This window comes from Hypomesus nipponensis, chromosome 6 (assembly GCF_054491055.1).
Source record: "Hypomesus nipponensis isolate SF chromosome 6, ASM5449105v1, whole genome shotgun sequence".
NCBI classification, from domain to species: Eukaryota; Metazoa; Chordata; class Actinopteri; order Osmeriformes; family Osmeridae; genus Hypomesus; species Hypomesus nipponensis.
The window spans coordinates 18,195,260-18,212,500 of record NC_140366.1 but is presented as its reverse complement, the minus strand read 5'-3'; the positions used below and the strand labels follow the sequence as shown (position 1 = coordinate 18,212,500).

Sequence of the window (17,241 nt, the reverse complement as noted above, 5' to 3'; positions counted from 1 at the left end):
GAGGAGGGGACATACTTCTCCGCGGAGGGGGGATATGTCGTCCTGGGTAACAGACCTCTTACTACCCCCGCATGATTGATTTGTATTGGTGCAAATATTGTTGTATTGTTGGAATGCGATTGGGTGCAAAAGCATTAGCGAGTTCATTTTGAATTGAAGCTTCGCCCCGACTGGTATAAAGTGCAGTACTGTACGTTGTAGTACATCTAATATGATAGTTCCAACTCTTTATTGCATCTTTCTCTGAATATGTTATACACGGTGCATTCTGGCAGGTCCAAAACACTGTTTGGAAACAATGTGTCTGTTATAGAGCGTGACATACTTGGTTTCCTCAGAAAAACATCCCTGTGGTAGTTTAGATGACGGGGGGGAGGGGGGGGGGGGGGGGGGGTTGGACTCCAGCCAGGATAGGGAACACAATCCCCCCCAAGCAGCGGTGTTACCTGATGATTGGTGGAGAGCGAATGCAAGGAGGGAGTTGGCTGAAGGGCGCAAGGTCTCAGGAGCTGAGCTGCAGCTGTTGAATGAGCGTCGAGCAATTTCACACCCTACCGTGGTCGGCTAGGTTTCACACGTGTGCATATTTCAGCCGAACCGAAGAACAGAGGTGATACTCCAGGTTAGAGGAGTTGCCGTTGAGTTTCAAACCACAGGAGGGCAAGTTGACCTATGAACTCTTTTTTTTCTTTCTTCTCCCCTCTCCTTCAGATGACACGTTCAACCTCGGGCTGAAGTTTGAGCTGGTGGTGGAGGTGCGCCCCCGTGTGGCATCTGGGGTGCTACTGCATGTGTACACAGCCGTGGAGGAATACCTCACCATGTACATTCACAGAGGAACGGTACGCCAAGCCGCCGACACGTCATGCATGTCTACTCAAGTGGGGGTTCAAGTCCTTCTCTGATTGGTTGTCATCGTGGTCGATGCTTCCTGCTTCCAGGTGGTAGTGCTGGTGAACAACGGAATGAGAGAGTTCTTCACCCAGGTGTCTCCCAGTCAGGGGCTTTGTGATGGCGTCTGGCACAGGATAACAGGTGATCAAACTGTCCTCCACTGTCCCAGGGGATGGGGTCAGACTGATGGATGATCCTCCTTCTGTTCTCAGTGATCATCTCATGTTGTCGATCTTTGTCACGTCCTGTTTTGCCCGTTCTTTAATGGTTCTGGGTTGACCCGTCTGTGCTGTCTTGGGGCCACAGTGATCCGAGATGCCAATGTTGTCCAGCTGGATGTGGACTCGGAGGTCAACCATGTCGTGGGACCTCTGAACCCTGGCGCCATGGATACCAGGACCCCTGTGTTCATTGGTGGAGCTCCAGGTCAGTGAATGGGTCCAAGAATTTCAAAAACTCGTACACCAAATTCTGTGGTTTGGCCTTTTGCAGCGCATTACTAATGCCACGCATTCCATCCATCACACATCACCATTTTTACTGCTTGTTATCACCCGTAGCACAGTAAAACCTATTAAAAAAAAGGAAAAACTCAACCTTTTTTAGAGTTGTAAACTACTAGCTTTTGTAACTGTAAACACTTAAAAAAAAATAAGCACACGCAAAATAGCAAATAGGACTGTTTGATTTAGCGGTTTGGTTTCCCTCTTTCCAGAATCTCTCCTTCCAGAGGGCATTGCTACCAAGAAGACCTTCACAGGCTGCATGAGGAACCTGGTGGTCAACAACAGCGAAGTGAGCTTTACCAAAGCTGCCCTGGTCAGTGGAGCGGTCAGCGTGGGTTCCTGTCCAGCTGCCTAGTAGCTCCGGTGGACCTGGGAACACCAACACCACCCAACCTCCACCCAAACGGAAGTGACCAAATACTCAATAGCACGTTCTTGCCACTGCAATAAAGCATAAGCATTAAAATACTTGTTCCTTTTTAACCTTTTCGTCCTTGTGTCCAATGACAGTTTATTTTTTAGATTTACCCACCATGACCCATATAACTGACACTCTTATAGAAATCTGATTCACGTAAAAGACTGTCCATACATAAATCCCATATTAGTTTTTGAAAATTATATTTTATGTTTTTGCCGAATCACTACATTAAAGTTTTAGTTTATGACTAAGAGTTAAATCTACAGGTTGCCAAAGGGTTACATTTTCTTTTATTAACAGACATAAGTCACACAGCCACAGAAGGGAGGTGAGTCTCTAACACCAGGGATGACGCCACATGCAGACAAGAATACTCTTGTTTTACTTCAACTCTTTTATTATCTCAAAGGCACATCTGTAACAAATTGTCTTTCTCACTCCTGCAGTCAACGTTTTTTATATATAAAATATTCTGCTTAATAAAGAGAATCTATATAATTCATTTACTTGACCACATTTCTGTGCACACAAGAACAAATGCTGTGGATGTTTTCAAGCAGGAAGTTCATGGACTGCCAATGCAACATAGCAACATCCCACATAGCAACTGGTTTTGGTGTCAATCCAATGCCTTGATGGCTGTCAAGGATTTCATATACATTAAATTCCGCATGATCATTCGCGGTGTAAAATGCAATACCAATACTGCCCTCTTGGGCAAAATGCAAAAACCTAATTCTAAAGCCTATTTAGTCATTTTAAGTCTAAAATGACTACATGTAAATTTAAGTCAGATACTGGAGTCTGGTTGGCGCGTTTTCTGCGCGCGCGCGTCAGTACGTTACCATGGCAAAACGTAATCAGAGTACGGTGACGCTTCAGCCATGGCGCGGGATCTCAAACTGCGATTTTTACTATGTGCTGTTTCTAGCTACAAACTAACGACTAACTTCTAAAAGTTACCGTCCGTGTTGGTTTGCAACAATGACGCAGTCAGTAGTTGTTCAAGGTGAGTGCTTTGCATTGCAACTGAACAGATACAATACGGTCGGTAGGCTAGTGAACGATTGTGCTACTTCCTTGTTTGGGTCAAGGCATGAGTTAACGCTAGCCTATTGTTTTCTGTTTTTGCTAATAAATCATCGCACATTGTATCCCAAAATGAGATCCATTCTAAGACACATTGGCAAGTGGCATACGTTCCTATAATTCAGAACCTTTCTCATTTATAACTTTTTCAGTTGGCCAGTGCGGTAACCAAGTAGGATGCAGGTTTTGGGATCTTGCCCTGCGGGAGCATTCCCATGTAAATAAAGTAAGTATGTATAGGCTAACATGATAGTGTTTGGCATTACATATATTACGTTGGCCAGTGACAGCTGGAAGTGTAATCAAATATGCCTTCAGTAAAGGGTAATGTGAGGAAGCGAGTCTGTCTTACCAGACGACATGTTTATCACCTCATCAAACGCCTCTCTAACATCTCTGAAATGTTTTCTCGGATTTAGAAAGGCATATACGATGAAGCTCTGAGCAGTTTTTTTCGGAATGTTGATTCACGGTAAGTTCGTCACGCCCAACACACTACATCATGGTGGTGACACTTGGGTGCTTGGTGTCCCAAATTGAGTCATTTCTCAGATGTCGACGGTTTTTTCTGTTGTTTTTTTAGGAGGAGTGAAAATGGAGCCCGTGACACCACTGGCGGGAGGATCCAGTCATTGAAAGCCCGGGTAAATAATAAATACATGGCTGTGTGAATAATTCAGCTGTTAGTGTGTGCGTTGCCTGTGTGTGTGTGTGTGTGTGTGTGTGTGTGTGTGTGTGTGCGTTGCCTGTGTGTGTGTTTATTCTGTGTTTGTTCATGTAAGGATGTGTTGGTTTACTGACATGGCGTCGTCCGCAGGCCGTCCTGGTGGACATGGAGGAGGGTGTGGTGAAGGAGCTGTGCCAGGGGCCCTTGAGGGAGGTGTTTGACACCACCCAGCTCATCACCGACGTGTCTGGCTCAGGCAACAACTGGTGAGAGACTGCCCGCCTGTAGGGCGTCTCCAGGACCAATTATGAAAACTATGTGTTTGATTATTTCATGTCTTATCACTTTTTTCTTGTTCACGTTACCCACGGCTTGTTACACATTCGTCACCCGGGGAGGGAGGGAGGGAGGAGGGGGGGTGGGGGGGGGGGGGGGTGGCTGTGAAAGGTTGTCTGAGTGCAGTGTGTTTAACCTGTTAATTAGTAGCGTCACACGTATGTGATCGTTCGAAAGCGGGCCCCACAGAGTACCGTCACACGTGTGATTCTGAACATTCCAACCGACTATTTTCCGATAGACAAAAACTACATGACAAACGCTATAGCATGGCTTCAAAATTTACAATTAGGAGGCTAACAAGTAACACTAGCAGGTAGTACCATTGCTGCGAGTATTATGCTAGGTTGCTAGGTAACGGAAGCTAACTAAAGCTAGCTAGCTTTCGTTTTGAAAAAATAACTCACTCTGGTGGAAGCGTCGGTAATATTTAGAACTCACTCCTCAATAGGTTAAGAGAAATCTCTAATATGTATCTGGCCTCTCCAGGGCTGTGGGTCACATGACGTACGGGACAGCGTACAGAGAGCAGATCGTGGAGCAGCTGAGGAAGGCGGCGGAGCATTGTGACTGTCTTCAGTGCTTCTTCCTCATTCACTCCATGGGCGGAGGTGAGGATCAGGTCCACTCCCTGCCACAGGCTCATGGAACACGGGAGAGTCGCCCTGGACGCAAGTTCACCTCCTCACGGGTCTTTTCCCCTCATTGGTCCTCTGACTCCTTGGCAGCCAGGCCAGAGAAAAGCTAGCTTTCATAGACACACAAGCTAGCTTTTCGCTGGGCTGTATTTATATTTCAGGTGTGAGTTTAACCAGTCCACATCGGTGACACTCCTCACCTGGTTTCACATTTCAGTTCCCGTTCATTCTTCTGTGTGAGCAGACGTTAGGTCTTCCTGAGAGTACGGCTTACATTTACCGTCATTTAGCAGACGCTCTTATCCAGAGCGACTTACAGTGAGTACTGGGACATTCCCCCCAGAGGCAAGTAGGGTGGACAAGGACACAACGTCATTTTGCATTGCGGGGAATCGATCCGGCAACCTTCTGATTACCAGTCCGACTCCCTCACCGCTCAGCCATCTGACTCCCTTCCTAGAAGCGTGGTGTTGACGTGGGTGATGCTTCCACAGGGACGGGCTCGGGCTTGGGGACGCGTGTTCTGAACCTCCTGGAGGAGGAGTTCCCCGAGGTGTGTCGCATCGTCACTGCGGTGTACCCCTCTGCTGAGGATGATGTCATCACCTCCCCCTACAACAGTGTCCTGGCCATGCGGGAGCTGAGCGAGCACGCAGACTGCGTGTTGCCTGTGGAGAATCAGGTGTGTGTTTCAGCCAGAGAGTGAGGGAGGCGTGGGAAGTGTGCAAATTATATAATGATAATCTGGGGAGGGGGGGGGGTCAACTTCTCCTCCGGGGCGTAATTGGAACACAGCACAGCCCCAGGCACGTATTTGGAAGTCAGACCCCCCCCTAAACCCCCCCGTAATTAGCACACTGGGCGTGCGCTTGCCTCTGTGTCTCTATAGTTGCAGTCGTGTGGTATTGTTGCCCGGCCTTTAGTCATTCACTCTAAGAATAACAGGATTTACAACCCGTCAAGGACGTTAAAATGGATTCCTTTCCTCTGACTCTCATCTGAATGTCTGTTATTTCCCCCCTCACCCCCCACAGTCATTGGTGGACATTGTTAACAAGATCAAGCACATGAGCCACAGATCCAGGTCAGGTTCTGTGATAAAGAAAGACTGCACTCTCATCTCTGGCCAGGGGGGTGTCAGCGCGGCCGAAAAGCCCTTTGATGCCATGAACAACATTGTGGCTAACCTGCTACTCAACATCACCAGGTACGGCAGACAGCGTCCATCTGTGGCTCTGGATTGATGTTAATCTGTATTTGGTGGCAGGATCTCTCTCTCTCTCTCTCCTGTCCTCTCCTTCCTTTCCTTTGAGTGTGTGTGTGTGTGTGTGTGTGTGTGTGTGTGTGTGTGTGTGTGTGTGTGTGTGTGTGTGTGTGTGTGTGTGTGTGTGTGTGTGTGTGTGTGTGTGTGTGTGTGTGTGTGTGTGTGTGTGTGTGTGTGTGTGTGTGTGTGTGTGTGTGTGTGTGTGTGTGAAGAAAAGTTTCCCCCAAAAACTTAGCAAAGTTTGAAAAAAGATTTGACCTTCACTCCTTGAACTTTTTTTTTGAACACAAATATCTGTATTTTCAAGCCAGGCTCGTTGCTTTAGCTTTAACACACCCAGCCGTAGTTGGGGAACGTGTTCTCTATGTTCCAGGGCTGTTTGTTTTCCCCCTGGGTGATTCCTAGCGGCGTCTGTGTGTCTTACCTCTCGTAGCTCAGCTCGTTTTGAGGGATCACTCAACATGGATCTGAATGAGATAGCCATGAACCTGGTTCCCTTCCCTCGTCTGCACTACCTGGTGCCCAGCCTCACCCCCCTGTACACCCTGGCTGATGTCAACATCCCCACCAGAAGGTCTGTCTGGTCTGTCTGTCTGTCTGTTTGTCCTACCTGTCTGTCTGTATGACCTGTCTGTCTGTCTGTCTTTCTGGCCTGCTGGCTTTGTATGCTCTGTCTCATGCCTGTCTTGTCTGTCCCCTACTACTATGTTTTGACACTGTATTTGGTTGGACTTTTCTGGAACTTGGGGGTGGAATACGGAATGTTCAGAGCTCCTCCACGTCCCTCTCTCTCATCTGTCAAACTCATGTCGTCCTGATCGTACCTGACTACAACGCAGGATGAAAAGGATCACCCCAGTCACGATTTAAAAGCTCTCACCAATCGTGGTGTCTGAGTATCGTGTCAGGATTAAGAGAAGGAAGCAGCGTCTCGTTAACTGTCTGTGCCAACACTCCCTCTCCCACCCTTCCACCCAGTCCACATCCCATCCAAACACAGAAGTCACGAGGCAGGATGTTAATCCCTCTGATCCGCCCGTCTGTCTCCTCCAGGCTCGATCAGATGTTCACGGACGCCTTCAGTAAGGACCACCAGCTCCTCCAGGCCGACCCCAGACACAGCCTCTACCTGGCCTGCGCCCTCCTGGTCCGCGGGGACGTGCAGGTGTCCGACCTCCGCAGGAACATCGAGAGGTCAGAAAACAGACGCCCCCCCGCTACTCCTCCATACGTCCTCCCCCGTATCACGTGGAGGGTGGGCAGGGTTGTGAGGGGCAGGGGGGTCGGGGGCGGGGAGTTGCTAGTGCTGGCTGTTCACCCACAGCCCCGCTGATGACCTTCCCAGCAGCCCCGGCTCACAGAGCAGCCATTCAGCCCACGCTGCTGCCATGTATGCTAAGTAGACACTGATGATGACTGGCCTATTGAGCTCCTGCCTCCTCCCCTTTCACCCACCCACTCCCTCGCCCAGTCCCCCTCTCTCTCTCCTGTGCAGACCTTTTTTTTTTATGCATATGGAACGTTGTCAAGAGCAACAGAAACGGGAGCCAGTTTGAGAGCACATGCTTGTGTGTGTGTCCGTGGTTTATATCAAGGGGAAAAATGTTCCTCAGTAGAGCAAGTATATGGACTCAGGTGGCAACGGTATCCTACATACATTAATGGCTTATAGAATTCTTCCCAGCAGGCTAGTTTAGGATGTCAGCCCTCCCGGCTTAGGCTGGCATCTGAGTAGGTCCCTGTCATGTGTTCCAGACTGAGGCCTACGCTGAGTAGGTCCCTGTCATGTGTTCCAGACTGAGGCCTACGCTGAGTAGGTCCCTGTCATGTGTTCCAGACTGAGGCCTACGCTGAGTATGTCCCTGTCATGTGTTCCAGACTGAGGCCTACGCTGAGTATGTCCCTGTCATGTGTTCCAGACTGAGGCCTACGCTGAGTATGTCCCTGTCATGTGTTCCAGACTGAGGCCTACGCTGAGTAGGTCCCTGTCATTTGTTCCAGACTGAGGCCTACGCTGAGTAGGTCCCTGTCATGTGTTCCAGACTGAGGCCTACGCTGGGTAGGTCCCTGTCATTTGTTCCAGACTGAGGCCTACGCTGAGTAGGTCCCTGTCATGTGTTCCAGACTGAGGCCTACGCTGAGTAGGTCCCTGTCATTTGTTCCAGACTGAGGCCTACGCTGAGTAGGTCCCTGTCATGTGTTCCAGACTGAGGCCTACGCTGAGTAGGTCCCTGTCATGTGTTCCAGACTGAGGCCTACGCTGAGTAGGTCCCTGTCATGTGTTCCAGACTGAGGCCTACGCTGCCCTTCGTCTCCTGGAACCAGGAGGGCTGGAAGACAGGCCTGTGCTCAGTCCCCCCCGTGGGCCACTCACACTCCCTGCTGGCTCTGGCCAACAACACCTGTGTGAAGCTCACCTTCGTGGAGCTCCGAGAACGCTTCACCAAGCTCTACAGGAAGAAGGTACCTCCACTAGCCCCGACTCCCAGCATGACTCCCAGCCCAACTCCCAGCCCCGACTCCCAGCATGCCTGGCAGCGGGTAGGAAGTCAGGCAGCAGGAAGTGTGTTCTGTTTTTTTTTTTTAACAGGAAGTGGTGGTGGGGGGTGTCTGTTTCAGGCTCACTTGCACCACTACCTCCAGGTGGATGGGGTGGAGCAGGGCTGCTTCACCGAGGCTGTAGCCTCCCTCAGCTCTCTGATCGAGGAGTACAGTCAGCTGGACGCCACCAAGGGGCACCTAGCGCCGGACACCCCCAGACTCAACATGGCCTCTTGAAGGACCGGGCTGTTCCGCACGTGTTAGGAAGAGAACTGTGTGGAACATAGGGTTTGTGTATGTTTGTCTACTGTGATATTGTATAGTTGTAAATAACTGATGAAACAACTGTTTTTGTACAGTTTTTTTATATAAGTTACAAAGGTTATTTTTTACCTTTCACTGTAAATTGTTTTACTTGGATTTATGTCAAAATAAATACATGTAAAGTTGCTGCTGAGTATTCATGCAATCAAACAGGTTGATTCTTGAGGATGCAGGAATTCAGAGTATCTGTTAACAACATTAACAATTTGAACAACTGACTTATCTGACAAATATCACAATTACAATAACTACTACCTGCTCGTCCAAAATGTGAAATATGACTGAAGCAGTCTTTGAGATTTCAACTTTGTGTTTCATTCAGACTGAATGTACCAGCAAGCTCCCTTAAGCTCCACCTCCCTAATTATCTTTCTGTGCACACACTTCGTTGAGGTTCTATGTTTTTTTTTATTTTTTACTTTCCATCTTGGAACACTGGCATAGTTCAGGAGGACAACCAAACCACGCCTTGGGTCCAGTTCTCCAGACCTCCATTACTAACACCGGGGTCCTGAGGCCAGGCCCAGGTTAGTGTCCTTAAGGCTTGGATCAAGCAGTTAGCCCGGAGAGTTCTAAAGGAACCGCAGCTCTGAGAACATGTCCTCGGGGTCGTTGCATTTCTTCTGGCACACACAGGAAGTGATCCACTGCATCTTCCAGCGAACGTTGTTGCCTCCCTTGCAGCTGAAGCTGACTGTCACCATGCTGGCCTTGTTGGGGACACAGCAACGCTTGTCTTTGCAGACGCCGCAGTAGCTGGGCCGGTACTTCCTGATGCTGGTGCAGCCAGACAGAGTCAGCTTTTCTGCTTTCTTAGCCTGGAACTTGGGCCGGCATGTCTTACCTTTTGGAATCTGGAAAAATAAAACGAGCCGTGTTAAATCATCTTCTTCTTAGGGATTTCTTTTTCCGTTGCACGTTTACTGAAATGCATGTACCTTCTTCAGTTATCCAACGCATGTGGATGAGTATTTCCAGTATGACATCTCAAGCCTGTTCTATTTTTCACCACCCGACAGTATATCATTAGCAGGCATGGACACGCCGGTCCACTTCTGCATTACAGTTGTTTCAACAGATCCCATGTCAACACCCCGATCGAGGGCTGCTCATGTAACAGACTTCGCGCCACCGTCGAAGGTACACACAGCCGACGTTCGCCCGCACCGGGGTTCGAACCCCACACCCCCCGTCTCCTCAAACCAGCCCACTCCCAGCCACACCAACAAAAACCTTGTGATCCGCTGGCGAATCCTCCCAACAGCGTCTCCACTCACCTTCCCCTTCAGGGCCTTCAGCTGGCTCTGCTGGCATGGTCGCAGCAGGCACAGACGGCGGTCCTTCCTCATCTCACACTTGCCGTTGTCGTTGTTGACACGGACAGAGATGCCCAGGCCGCAGGTCTTGGAGCAGGGGCTCCATGGAGTGGTCTGGATCAGGCAGTTCTTCTTCCAGGCTAAAGGAGGATCCCTGTAAGCTTTCAGTATTACAGTTAAATGGCACCGTGTCGACACTCAGCCCGGGCCTGGACGAAGTCACGCCGTGCCACTGCACATTTCACTCACAACCAATCAAGATAGATCGTTTGAGCACACAGTCAAATTATCTTTAGACACGCCAAGGTGGTTTACAAGAACCTCTCTATGAATTTGAAAGGCGTAGGTGCTTTATGCTGTCAATGTTCTCTCAATGCACCAGTGATTTAAGTCATATACAATTTCTCTCCAATACCACTATTTTAAAAAAACTGGTAGCTCTATCTACTCAAGTTCCCTAAAACCAGGATGAGTATTATTCTGCAAGCCCAGCCAGGTAAAGCAACTTTACTTTTAATACTGTACATCAAAGCATACTTGAAAGAGGCCTTTGGGGCGTTTTTGATTGAAAGTGAGTAGGGTGCTCTCAATGGGTGTTCACAAACGGGTCCACCCAGCCCTCTGCCGACCACATACAGCCACACTGTGCCCCTTCTCTGCTCCCCCACCTAAATAACCAAACACACCTCCGCCCACTCTGTTTAGCTTTGACAGCAATTAGAATTCCAGGCCATACAAGCTGGCGATTCTCCTTGTGGGTTTTTCTCTACAAACACACACCTGGCATGGCTATGTAGCTTGTATCCTGCTGGTTCTTCCTGGGGTCCTGGGAGCTGCGGAGGCCAGCCGGCATGCTGCCCCGCAGAGGAGCGGGGCCTTGGAGGCTAGCGGGTTTGTAGACGAAGGCAGGGGTGCAGCCGATGGCCCCAGCGATGCATGTGCACTTGTACAAGGGGCTGGGCTGGAAGGCCTGGCCGTTATCGTAGTGGGCTCCATTCAGGTCACAACCCACAGCCATCATGTCTGAGGGGAGGAGAGGAGAGAGATCGTGTGACTGCTTTATTTGCTGCTCATGGTGTTCTTGTGGTGATACTGGTTTTCAGGGCAAGGCTTTAGGATTACAGTGTGTAACCTCTGTGATGTCCTTTGATAGATGATTCAATTATGAGTCACTGTGCAGTTCAGGGATATGAATCTAGCTACAGGTTTGTGCATATCCTAATACTCGCAATGCAAAGTCGGGCGATGGCTTATAACACATTTTTAGTATGACTCAGCACGTATTTTGCTAGTCTCTCAGAATTGCGGTGAAAACACGCCATTCATTACCAAGCTCAGTCGGTCAACTAGGGGATGCATGACGAGTTTAGATTTTGTGTGCGAAAAGCAGCAAAACGTCAGAATCACTCACAGGCGCAGACTCCGACCTCGAAGCGGGGCTTGTCTCCCGAGAAGTCGCAATACATGCTCTTGTGAGGGTCACAGACGTCCCTCTCGTTACACGCGTCGCCGACCTGCCGGGCACAGCTCTTGCAGCAGCCACATCCGTCCAGCACGGAGCTGACCCCCGGGGCGCACTGAGGCTTGGCCCGGCACTTACAGGGCCAGTGGCAGAACTGCCGTCTCTCAACAACAGCCCTGCTCTCCCTCGGAGCAGCCAGCAGCTGCCCATGGTGGTTCTGAGCCCTGCAGAGATACTGGAGTGGTGGGATATACTGGGTTAATATCACAGTAACACAGTAAAATAAATATGATGTAAAAGTAAATGACCTCTTTCATTTGTTAAAGGAACAATATGTCTCACGTAAATTTCCGTAACAATACACAAGAGAGTTTCCGGGGGGGTTTACAGGGGGCAAGACTGTTTTATAAATATATATTTATGTGATTATCATTTCAGGTCTTGGATCTACAATGACCGAAGCCAGAGTTTTCAGCAGCCCCCACTAGACGTCAGGCAAACAATCAGAGGAATGGTGAATAAACATACTCTATCTAGAGTCTTGTCCGGAGGTAAATTAACAACAAAAAACAAGTGATGTGCTACAGTATGTTGCTAATAACTTGTTCTACATTTTCTGAAAATGTGAGGGATATCGTTTAAACCAGGATGAAGCTTTCAACCCCTGAGATGGCTGCCAACATATAGTTCCTTTGTACTGTACACAAGAAATAGTTGGCATTCACTGTAAATTCCCAAAGGGAAAAACATCCAAATTACAAAACTAACATAAGAACTAGTCCTTCTAACCTGAAATCATTGCAATACACATATCAACTTCAGTTTTTTGTATGTGCTGTGATGCAACCCCCGTGTCCACATGCCCTGCCTGACACTGGCCTGCTTCCCAGGGCCACCCTGGGTTATGCCAAACATCTGAAGCCTTTCTGTCAGGTTTACAGAATGAGCTCATTTTAAAGTGTGAAAAACAAATCTACAGAGACTGTTGGAGACACAGGCCACTATGCTCTCCTTTACTTAGTGTTCAATGGGAACTGGAAAAAAATATATATATATTTCCCCCACTACTACTACACCACACCCTGTATAAGCCTCAAAAATGCTCCACCCTCAGAAGCATGCATTCAAAACAAACCCTAGTGTTGAAAACAAGAAAAGAAAGACCACAATTTTCCTTAACCATTTAAAATCCAACTCAAACAAGGGCTATCCCCCTCTGTACGACTAACGCACTACACGCTGAGATTTGGCTCGCAACTGTCTACCTCCAGGGCATATGTCTTCAACACTTCTGCACAGAAAGCAAGTGTTGAGTCACAGACCAAACCGTCTGTCTTGTCAGAGAAGTTGGAAGCTCAGCTCGTCTTGATAATGTGAGGCGACAGGACAGCCAAGGCACTTACCTGCTGCGCTAGGAAGACCAGGAGGGATTGGCAGAGTAGTGATAGCATCTTATAAGTAATCAGGTTTGTATGAGCTCCAGCAGCAGGAGAGACAGATGACTGGGAAGGAGGGATTGAGGGAAGGGGGAACAGGAATGGGAAAGAGCAAGGGGGGAGTGAGATCGAGGGAGCCGACCTACAGTAGAGAGGCACAAAGACACCCTCTGTCTCCTCTCCAAACACACCTTTCTGTGGCTCACTGATCCAAAGGAGACATATTTGTCTTCATAAACGCTGGCGTTCACCCAGACCCAAGCCTACTCTACTTGTTAAGTCTGTGGACTCACCAAGCATTCTTAGATCCGAATAATCATTTCATACATAATCATGTATGTGGTTAACTTTCTAATAGAAACTTAGTGATAGTCAAAGCTTGACTACACTGTTTGCCATTTTCTTGTTTGGCAATACGTACAGTAGGGTATGTTTGATAAATAGTTTGTGTTGAGTGGTCATGAGAAGTTTTACTCCCATCTCATGAATGAGTGTGTAGTGTTTTAACCTAATTGGTGTTGTTGAGCATGTCCCAGTTTTGGTGGAGCATATTATATTTGAGTTCACATTCCTTCACTATTTACACTGGATAGAGGTCCCTCTCTGAGCCTGTGTGACACCTCCGGGTCGCACAGCAGAGATGCATTAACACTCAGAAGGACAGAGCTGTAGCCTAAATCCTATGGCACATTTTCTCTTAACATACTTCTAAAACAACATCCCTAGTAAATCAAAACGCACCCTAGCGGACTATTAGATAATGCGCCCCCTAAAAAAAAACGGTCTGTTTTGCTTTAATGTCAGAGTAAGCATTGGTTAGGGGAGACTACAGAGAGTTTAAGATAATGAATTGTATGAAGGCTCAGAGCTGTTTTACATTTCAATCTGAGAGGTGATAAAATCCCCTCCCCCATCTCCCCCAATCCTCCCCCATCTCCCCTCTTCTCAAGCCCCAGCTCCCTCCCTCCCTCCCACCTACTCATACTGTCTCATAAGGTCTGATCATGATGATGCAGTCCCACAGTCACCTCCTGACAGCCACGGCAGATTTCCTTCATGCCTCAATCTCGGCTGTCTAAATTCATGGACTCTTGGCAGGGTTCCAGGTAACTTAAACTAAAATAACTGTGAAAACTATTGAGTGTGTGTGTGTGTGTGTGTGGGGGGGGGGGGGGGGGGGGTTACCGATTGAGCGTAAAGATGAACCAACACTGAGTAGAATAGACGGCTCCTGGGATCGAGAGACACGCTGACTTTTAGTCTTGGTGAAAGTAAGAGCGTTACACAAGCACCTTATATGTGACTTACACAACGAGGGTATCTATGGAGAGTATGCTAAGCTGTTTAAAATGAAGGCAGGACTAGGCCAACGGAAAGCTACACCACCCTCAGTACATTCACATCGTATACACACAAGTCATGTAATACCTTTCTTATATTAAACAACAGTACGAAAATGTGAGGTCATTACGACGACGTTAATAACGCCGCGTTATGATTTTCTTTGTTAAAAATGTCTGTTTTGAATAAATTCAAAAATTAAATCAATTCGTTGAACGTATCATTTATTATCAATCATAGGCTACACAAAATCGTGCGTTTCTTAGGACACCATTTACGTCACCATGTGCCGATATAGCCCGTCAGGTCATTGAAACAGTAAACCACGCATCTGGTTTTGTAACACAACAGTATGTAATTGCTTGTTGCATAAAGTGTTGAGTTGGTTCCACTAGGGGGTGCGCGTCCCCGCTGTAGTGACTGACGACCGGTTTCATAAATTGCATTCCGTTCTAAATAATTGGTTTTGTGAAAATTGAGTTGCCTACAGTAACACCACTCAACTTATTCTGCAGTATTAACTAAATAAATGATCTAATTCGAAGTCTTTGATGCCTTCATAGTCTAAGGTTTACCTCGGTTGATAATTATTTATAGCCTAACGATCATCATTTTCACACGTGGTTCTCGCTTATATGCCATAGCTTGTATTTGTCTTCTGCAGGTTGTTGGAAGGTAGGCTACGACAAAAAATACTACAGGTAACTTGGAGAATATTTGTACCTAATCACACAACCATAACAATAAAACACGTGCAAGATTCGGTTGAAATGCGAAACGCCCAAGCTCATTCCATAAACTTTTAACAGTTCAAATCGCGTTATCTATTATTGCTTTCTGCCCTTCATATGATTGATGACTTGACAGTTGGAGTAATTATTTTCTTACATCTTTCCAACAGAAGGTGTAAAGTGGATGTTAAATAAGCGCAGTTAAACACCCTGGAGATATACTCCATCAGGGCGCGTGCACAACACATCTCGCCATTCCCAGCTGTCCACGCGATCCTTCCCCCACAGGCAGGTGAACCCACGGGGACATTCCAGGACTACACACCGCACGTTTATAAAATACAGTTGTCACACCTTTTCATGGTGCATCAACAAAGAAAAATGTTTTCCCGGTGACTGCCTCTATAGAAGAAATAAACATACCAAATCATCCCTTTATGTGCGGTAATTAAATCCAGGGAGTCACGTCACGTGAGTCTTCATAAACGAGGCTTATGAAAGGATGGAAAAGTGAATTATGTAAGTGTGTTTTAACATTGATGTTTATGAGATCGAGGAACATCAATTGAAAATGAATACCGCTATAAAATATCTAAGTGTGACCGCCATACATTCTGTCTTACAAAATCCTAGGTAAGAATGTATAAGGCCATTCAACTTGGATCAGATTTTTTAAACATTTGTGTCGAAGAACAAAATGTCTTAGTGTAACTGGTGTCATTGTGTCACCCATTATTACCCCCCCTTCCTCCCACACTGGGATGCAAACTGAGCCCCAAGACTAACCAGCGGTATGACCTACCTGACACACATACAAACACACAAACGCTGATGCACACACAAACGCTGACGCACACACAAACACGCTTTCTTCGCTTACTTAGTCTTCACATCCATCCCAGTGTTAGCAAACTTGATCCAGTGGTCTTAACCAGTCTAAGGAGTCTAACATATGTTGCTTTCCACTTGGGTCACGTTAATGGAATTTCCTTCTTCATTCCACATCCTTGCCACAAACTTCTTCAATTACTGCAACCAAGAGGAGTGTAGACTGTTTCCAGGCTAATTAATCCCAAAACAGCTATGACATGCTGCTGCATGTCATAGCCGCTACTCTCATCTGTCTCTCTCTTTATCTCTCTTTATTTAACCCTTTCAGAAACCCTCTCTCTCTCTCTCTCTTTCTCTCTCTCTCTTTCTCTCTCTCTCTCTCTCTCTCTCTCTCTCTCTCTCTCTCTCTCTCTCTCTCTCTCTCTCTCTCTCTTATAAATTTAATCTGCATATCTTATTTGATTAAAAAAAGCTCTTATTTGTGTTTTGGTTGGATCGTGTCTATAAGACACACGACACACTGCCATGTTTCACAGTCTCAGCAGCTTGAAAGCAGTGTTCCCCTCTTAGCACCCAGCTCAGCTCTTTGCGTCTATGTGTTGGTGCAGAATGGCACGGTATACAACAGAGAAATCTCTCCTACCCTACCCGCCTCAGTGACCAACCCTAGGGACTGGCAGGCGGTACTGAGTGCACTCCACCCTCTGATTTATACTGTCGGATCTGTAGGCCTTCAGTCAACATACCCTCACTATAAATAGCCCCTGTGCCCAGCTGGGAGGCACTTCTTTCTCTTTGCTGTGTGTGTTGGGATGACATCACTCCTCCTCTTGTGGTGTCCAGCTCAATTAGCTAGTCGTTGTGACCCGGAAAGATGGTGATCTACTGTATTTCTATCCACACCAGTGATCTGAGGTGTTGAATGTTGGTAAACGGTGCCTTGGCATTGTCTTGGTTCACAAATCCCCAGACAAGAAAACATTTGGTTTTTTTTTCCCACTTTCCAACTGATTCAAGTTCAAACCTTGACTCAAGGGCCTCTCAGTGATTTTGAATGTGACACATGCCATGTCAAGCAGTTCAGCACATCACTTTCCTGCTTATGCATTACCAAATCTGAATACATTAAAATGGAGACAGAGTGCGTTGTCTGAAGGATATGTTTATCCAATAAAAGGCAGGAAGTGAAAATAAACCAAGGTAACCCTGTAATTATCATTCAATTGCTTTTTCTTTACAAATAGTAGCAGTGGTTACAATGAGATTTTTTTAAATTTGGGAATAACCCTTAAAAAAAGCTTTGTTTTTCATTTGAAACCATCATTTTGAATCTTGGTTCATTTACATCCATAACAAATCGTGTTTGTTGTCCTTTACAAGGATACTTCCATAATCTCCTTTCGTCTATCACTGTCATCCATGCGATTATTCCCATGATTGTCCA

At 47.1% G+C, this 17,241-nt stretch overlaps 3 protein-coding genes across 9 annotated transcripts in view; 2 read left to right on the top strand and 1 right to left on the bottom strand.

The window, feature by feature from the left end:
• The window catches only part of lama4 (laminin, alpha 4), a 35,501-nt gene extending 33,618 nt beyond the window's left edge, over positions 1-1,883 (top strand). For 5 of the 6 annotated variants that reach the window (XM_084700736.1, XM_084700737.1, XM_084700739.1 and 2 more), the window contains 5 exons: positions 1-46; positions 712-842; positions 942-1,035; positions 1,201-1,320; positions 1,610-1,883. The exon at positions 1-46 is cut by the window's left edge and continues 114 nt beyond it. In XM_084700736.1, coding sequence (XP_084556862.1) covers positions 1-46; positions 712-842; positions 942-1,035; positions 1,201-1,320; positions 1,610-1,755 — 537 coding nt within the window. In that variant the 3' untranslated portion in view covers positions 1,756-1,883. The remainder of the gene's footprint in view (positions 47-711; positions 843-941; positions 1,036-1,200; positions 1,321-1,609) is intronic. The other variant, XR_014758534.1, reaches the window with a different exon arrangement.
• A 507-nt stretch (positions 1,884-2,390) lies between these two features.
• tube1 (tubulin, epsilon 1) lies at positions 2,391-8,805 on the top strand. Of its 2 annotated transcripts, XM_084700741.1 has the most exons (12): positions 2,402-2,830; positions 3,063-3,136; positions 3,330-3,382; positions 3,494-3,554; positions 3,728-3,843; positions 4,403-4,524; positions 5,046-5,233; positions 5,586-5,758; positions 6,249-6,389; positions 6,869-7,009; positions 8,104-8,278; positions 8,435-8,805. In XM_084700741.1, the coding sequence occupies exons 1-12, from the start codon at positions 2,806-2,808 to the stop codon at positions 8,591-8,593; spliced, it is 1,428 nt and encodes a 475-aa protein (XP_084556867.1). In that variant the 5' UTR covers positions 2,402-2,805; the 3' UTR covers positions 8,594-8,805. The 2 variants fall into 2 exon arrangements, with proteins under 2 accessions (XP_084556868.1, XP_084556867.1); XM_084700742.1 differs by lacking the exon at positions 6,249-6,389 and having other exon boundaries at positions 2,391-2,830.
• A 105-nt stretch (positions 8,806-8,910) lies between these two features.
• On the bottom strand, positions 8,911-12,909 carry ccn6 (cellular communication network factor 6). The gene is made up of 5 exons (XM_084700743.1): positions 12,862-12,909; positions 11,408-11,693; positions 10,777-11,019; positions 9,958-10,157; positions 8,911-9,534 (listed from the first exon to the last, which is right to left on the bottom strand). Exons 1-5 carry the CDS (start codon positions 12,907-12,909, stop codon positions 9,253-9,255), a joined length of 1,059 nt encoding a protein of 352 aa, XP_084556869.1. The 3' UTR covers positions 8,911-9,252.
• Between the last annotated feature and the right edge of the window lie 4,332 nt (positions 12,910-17,241).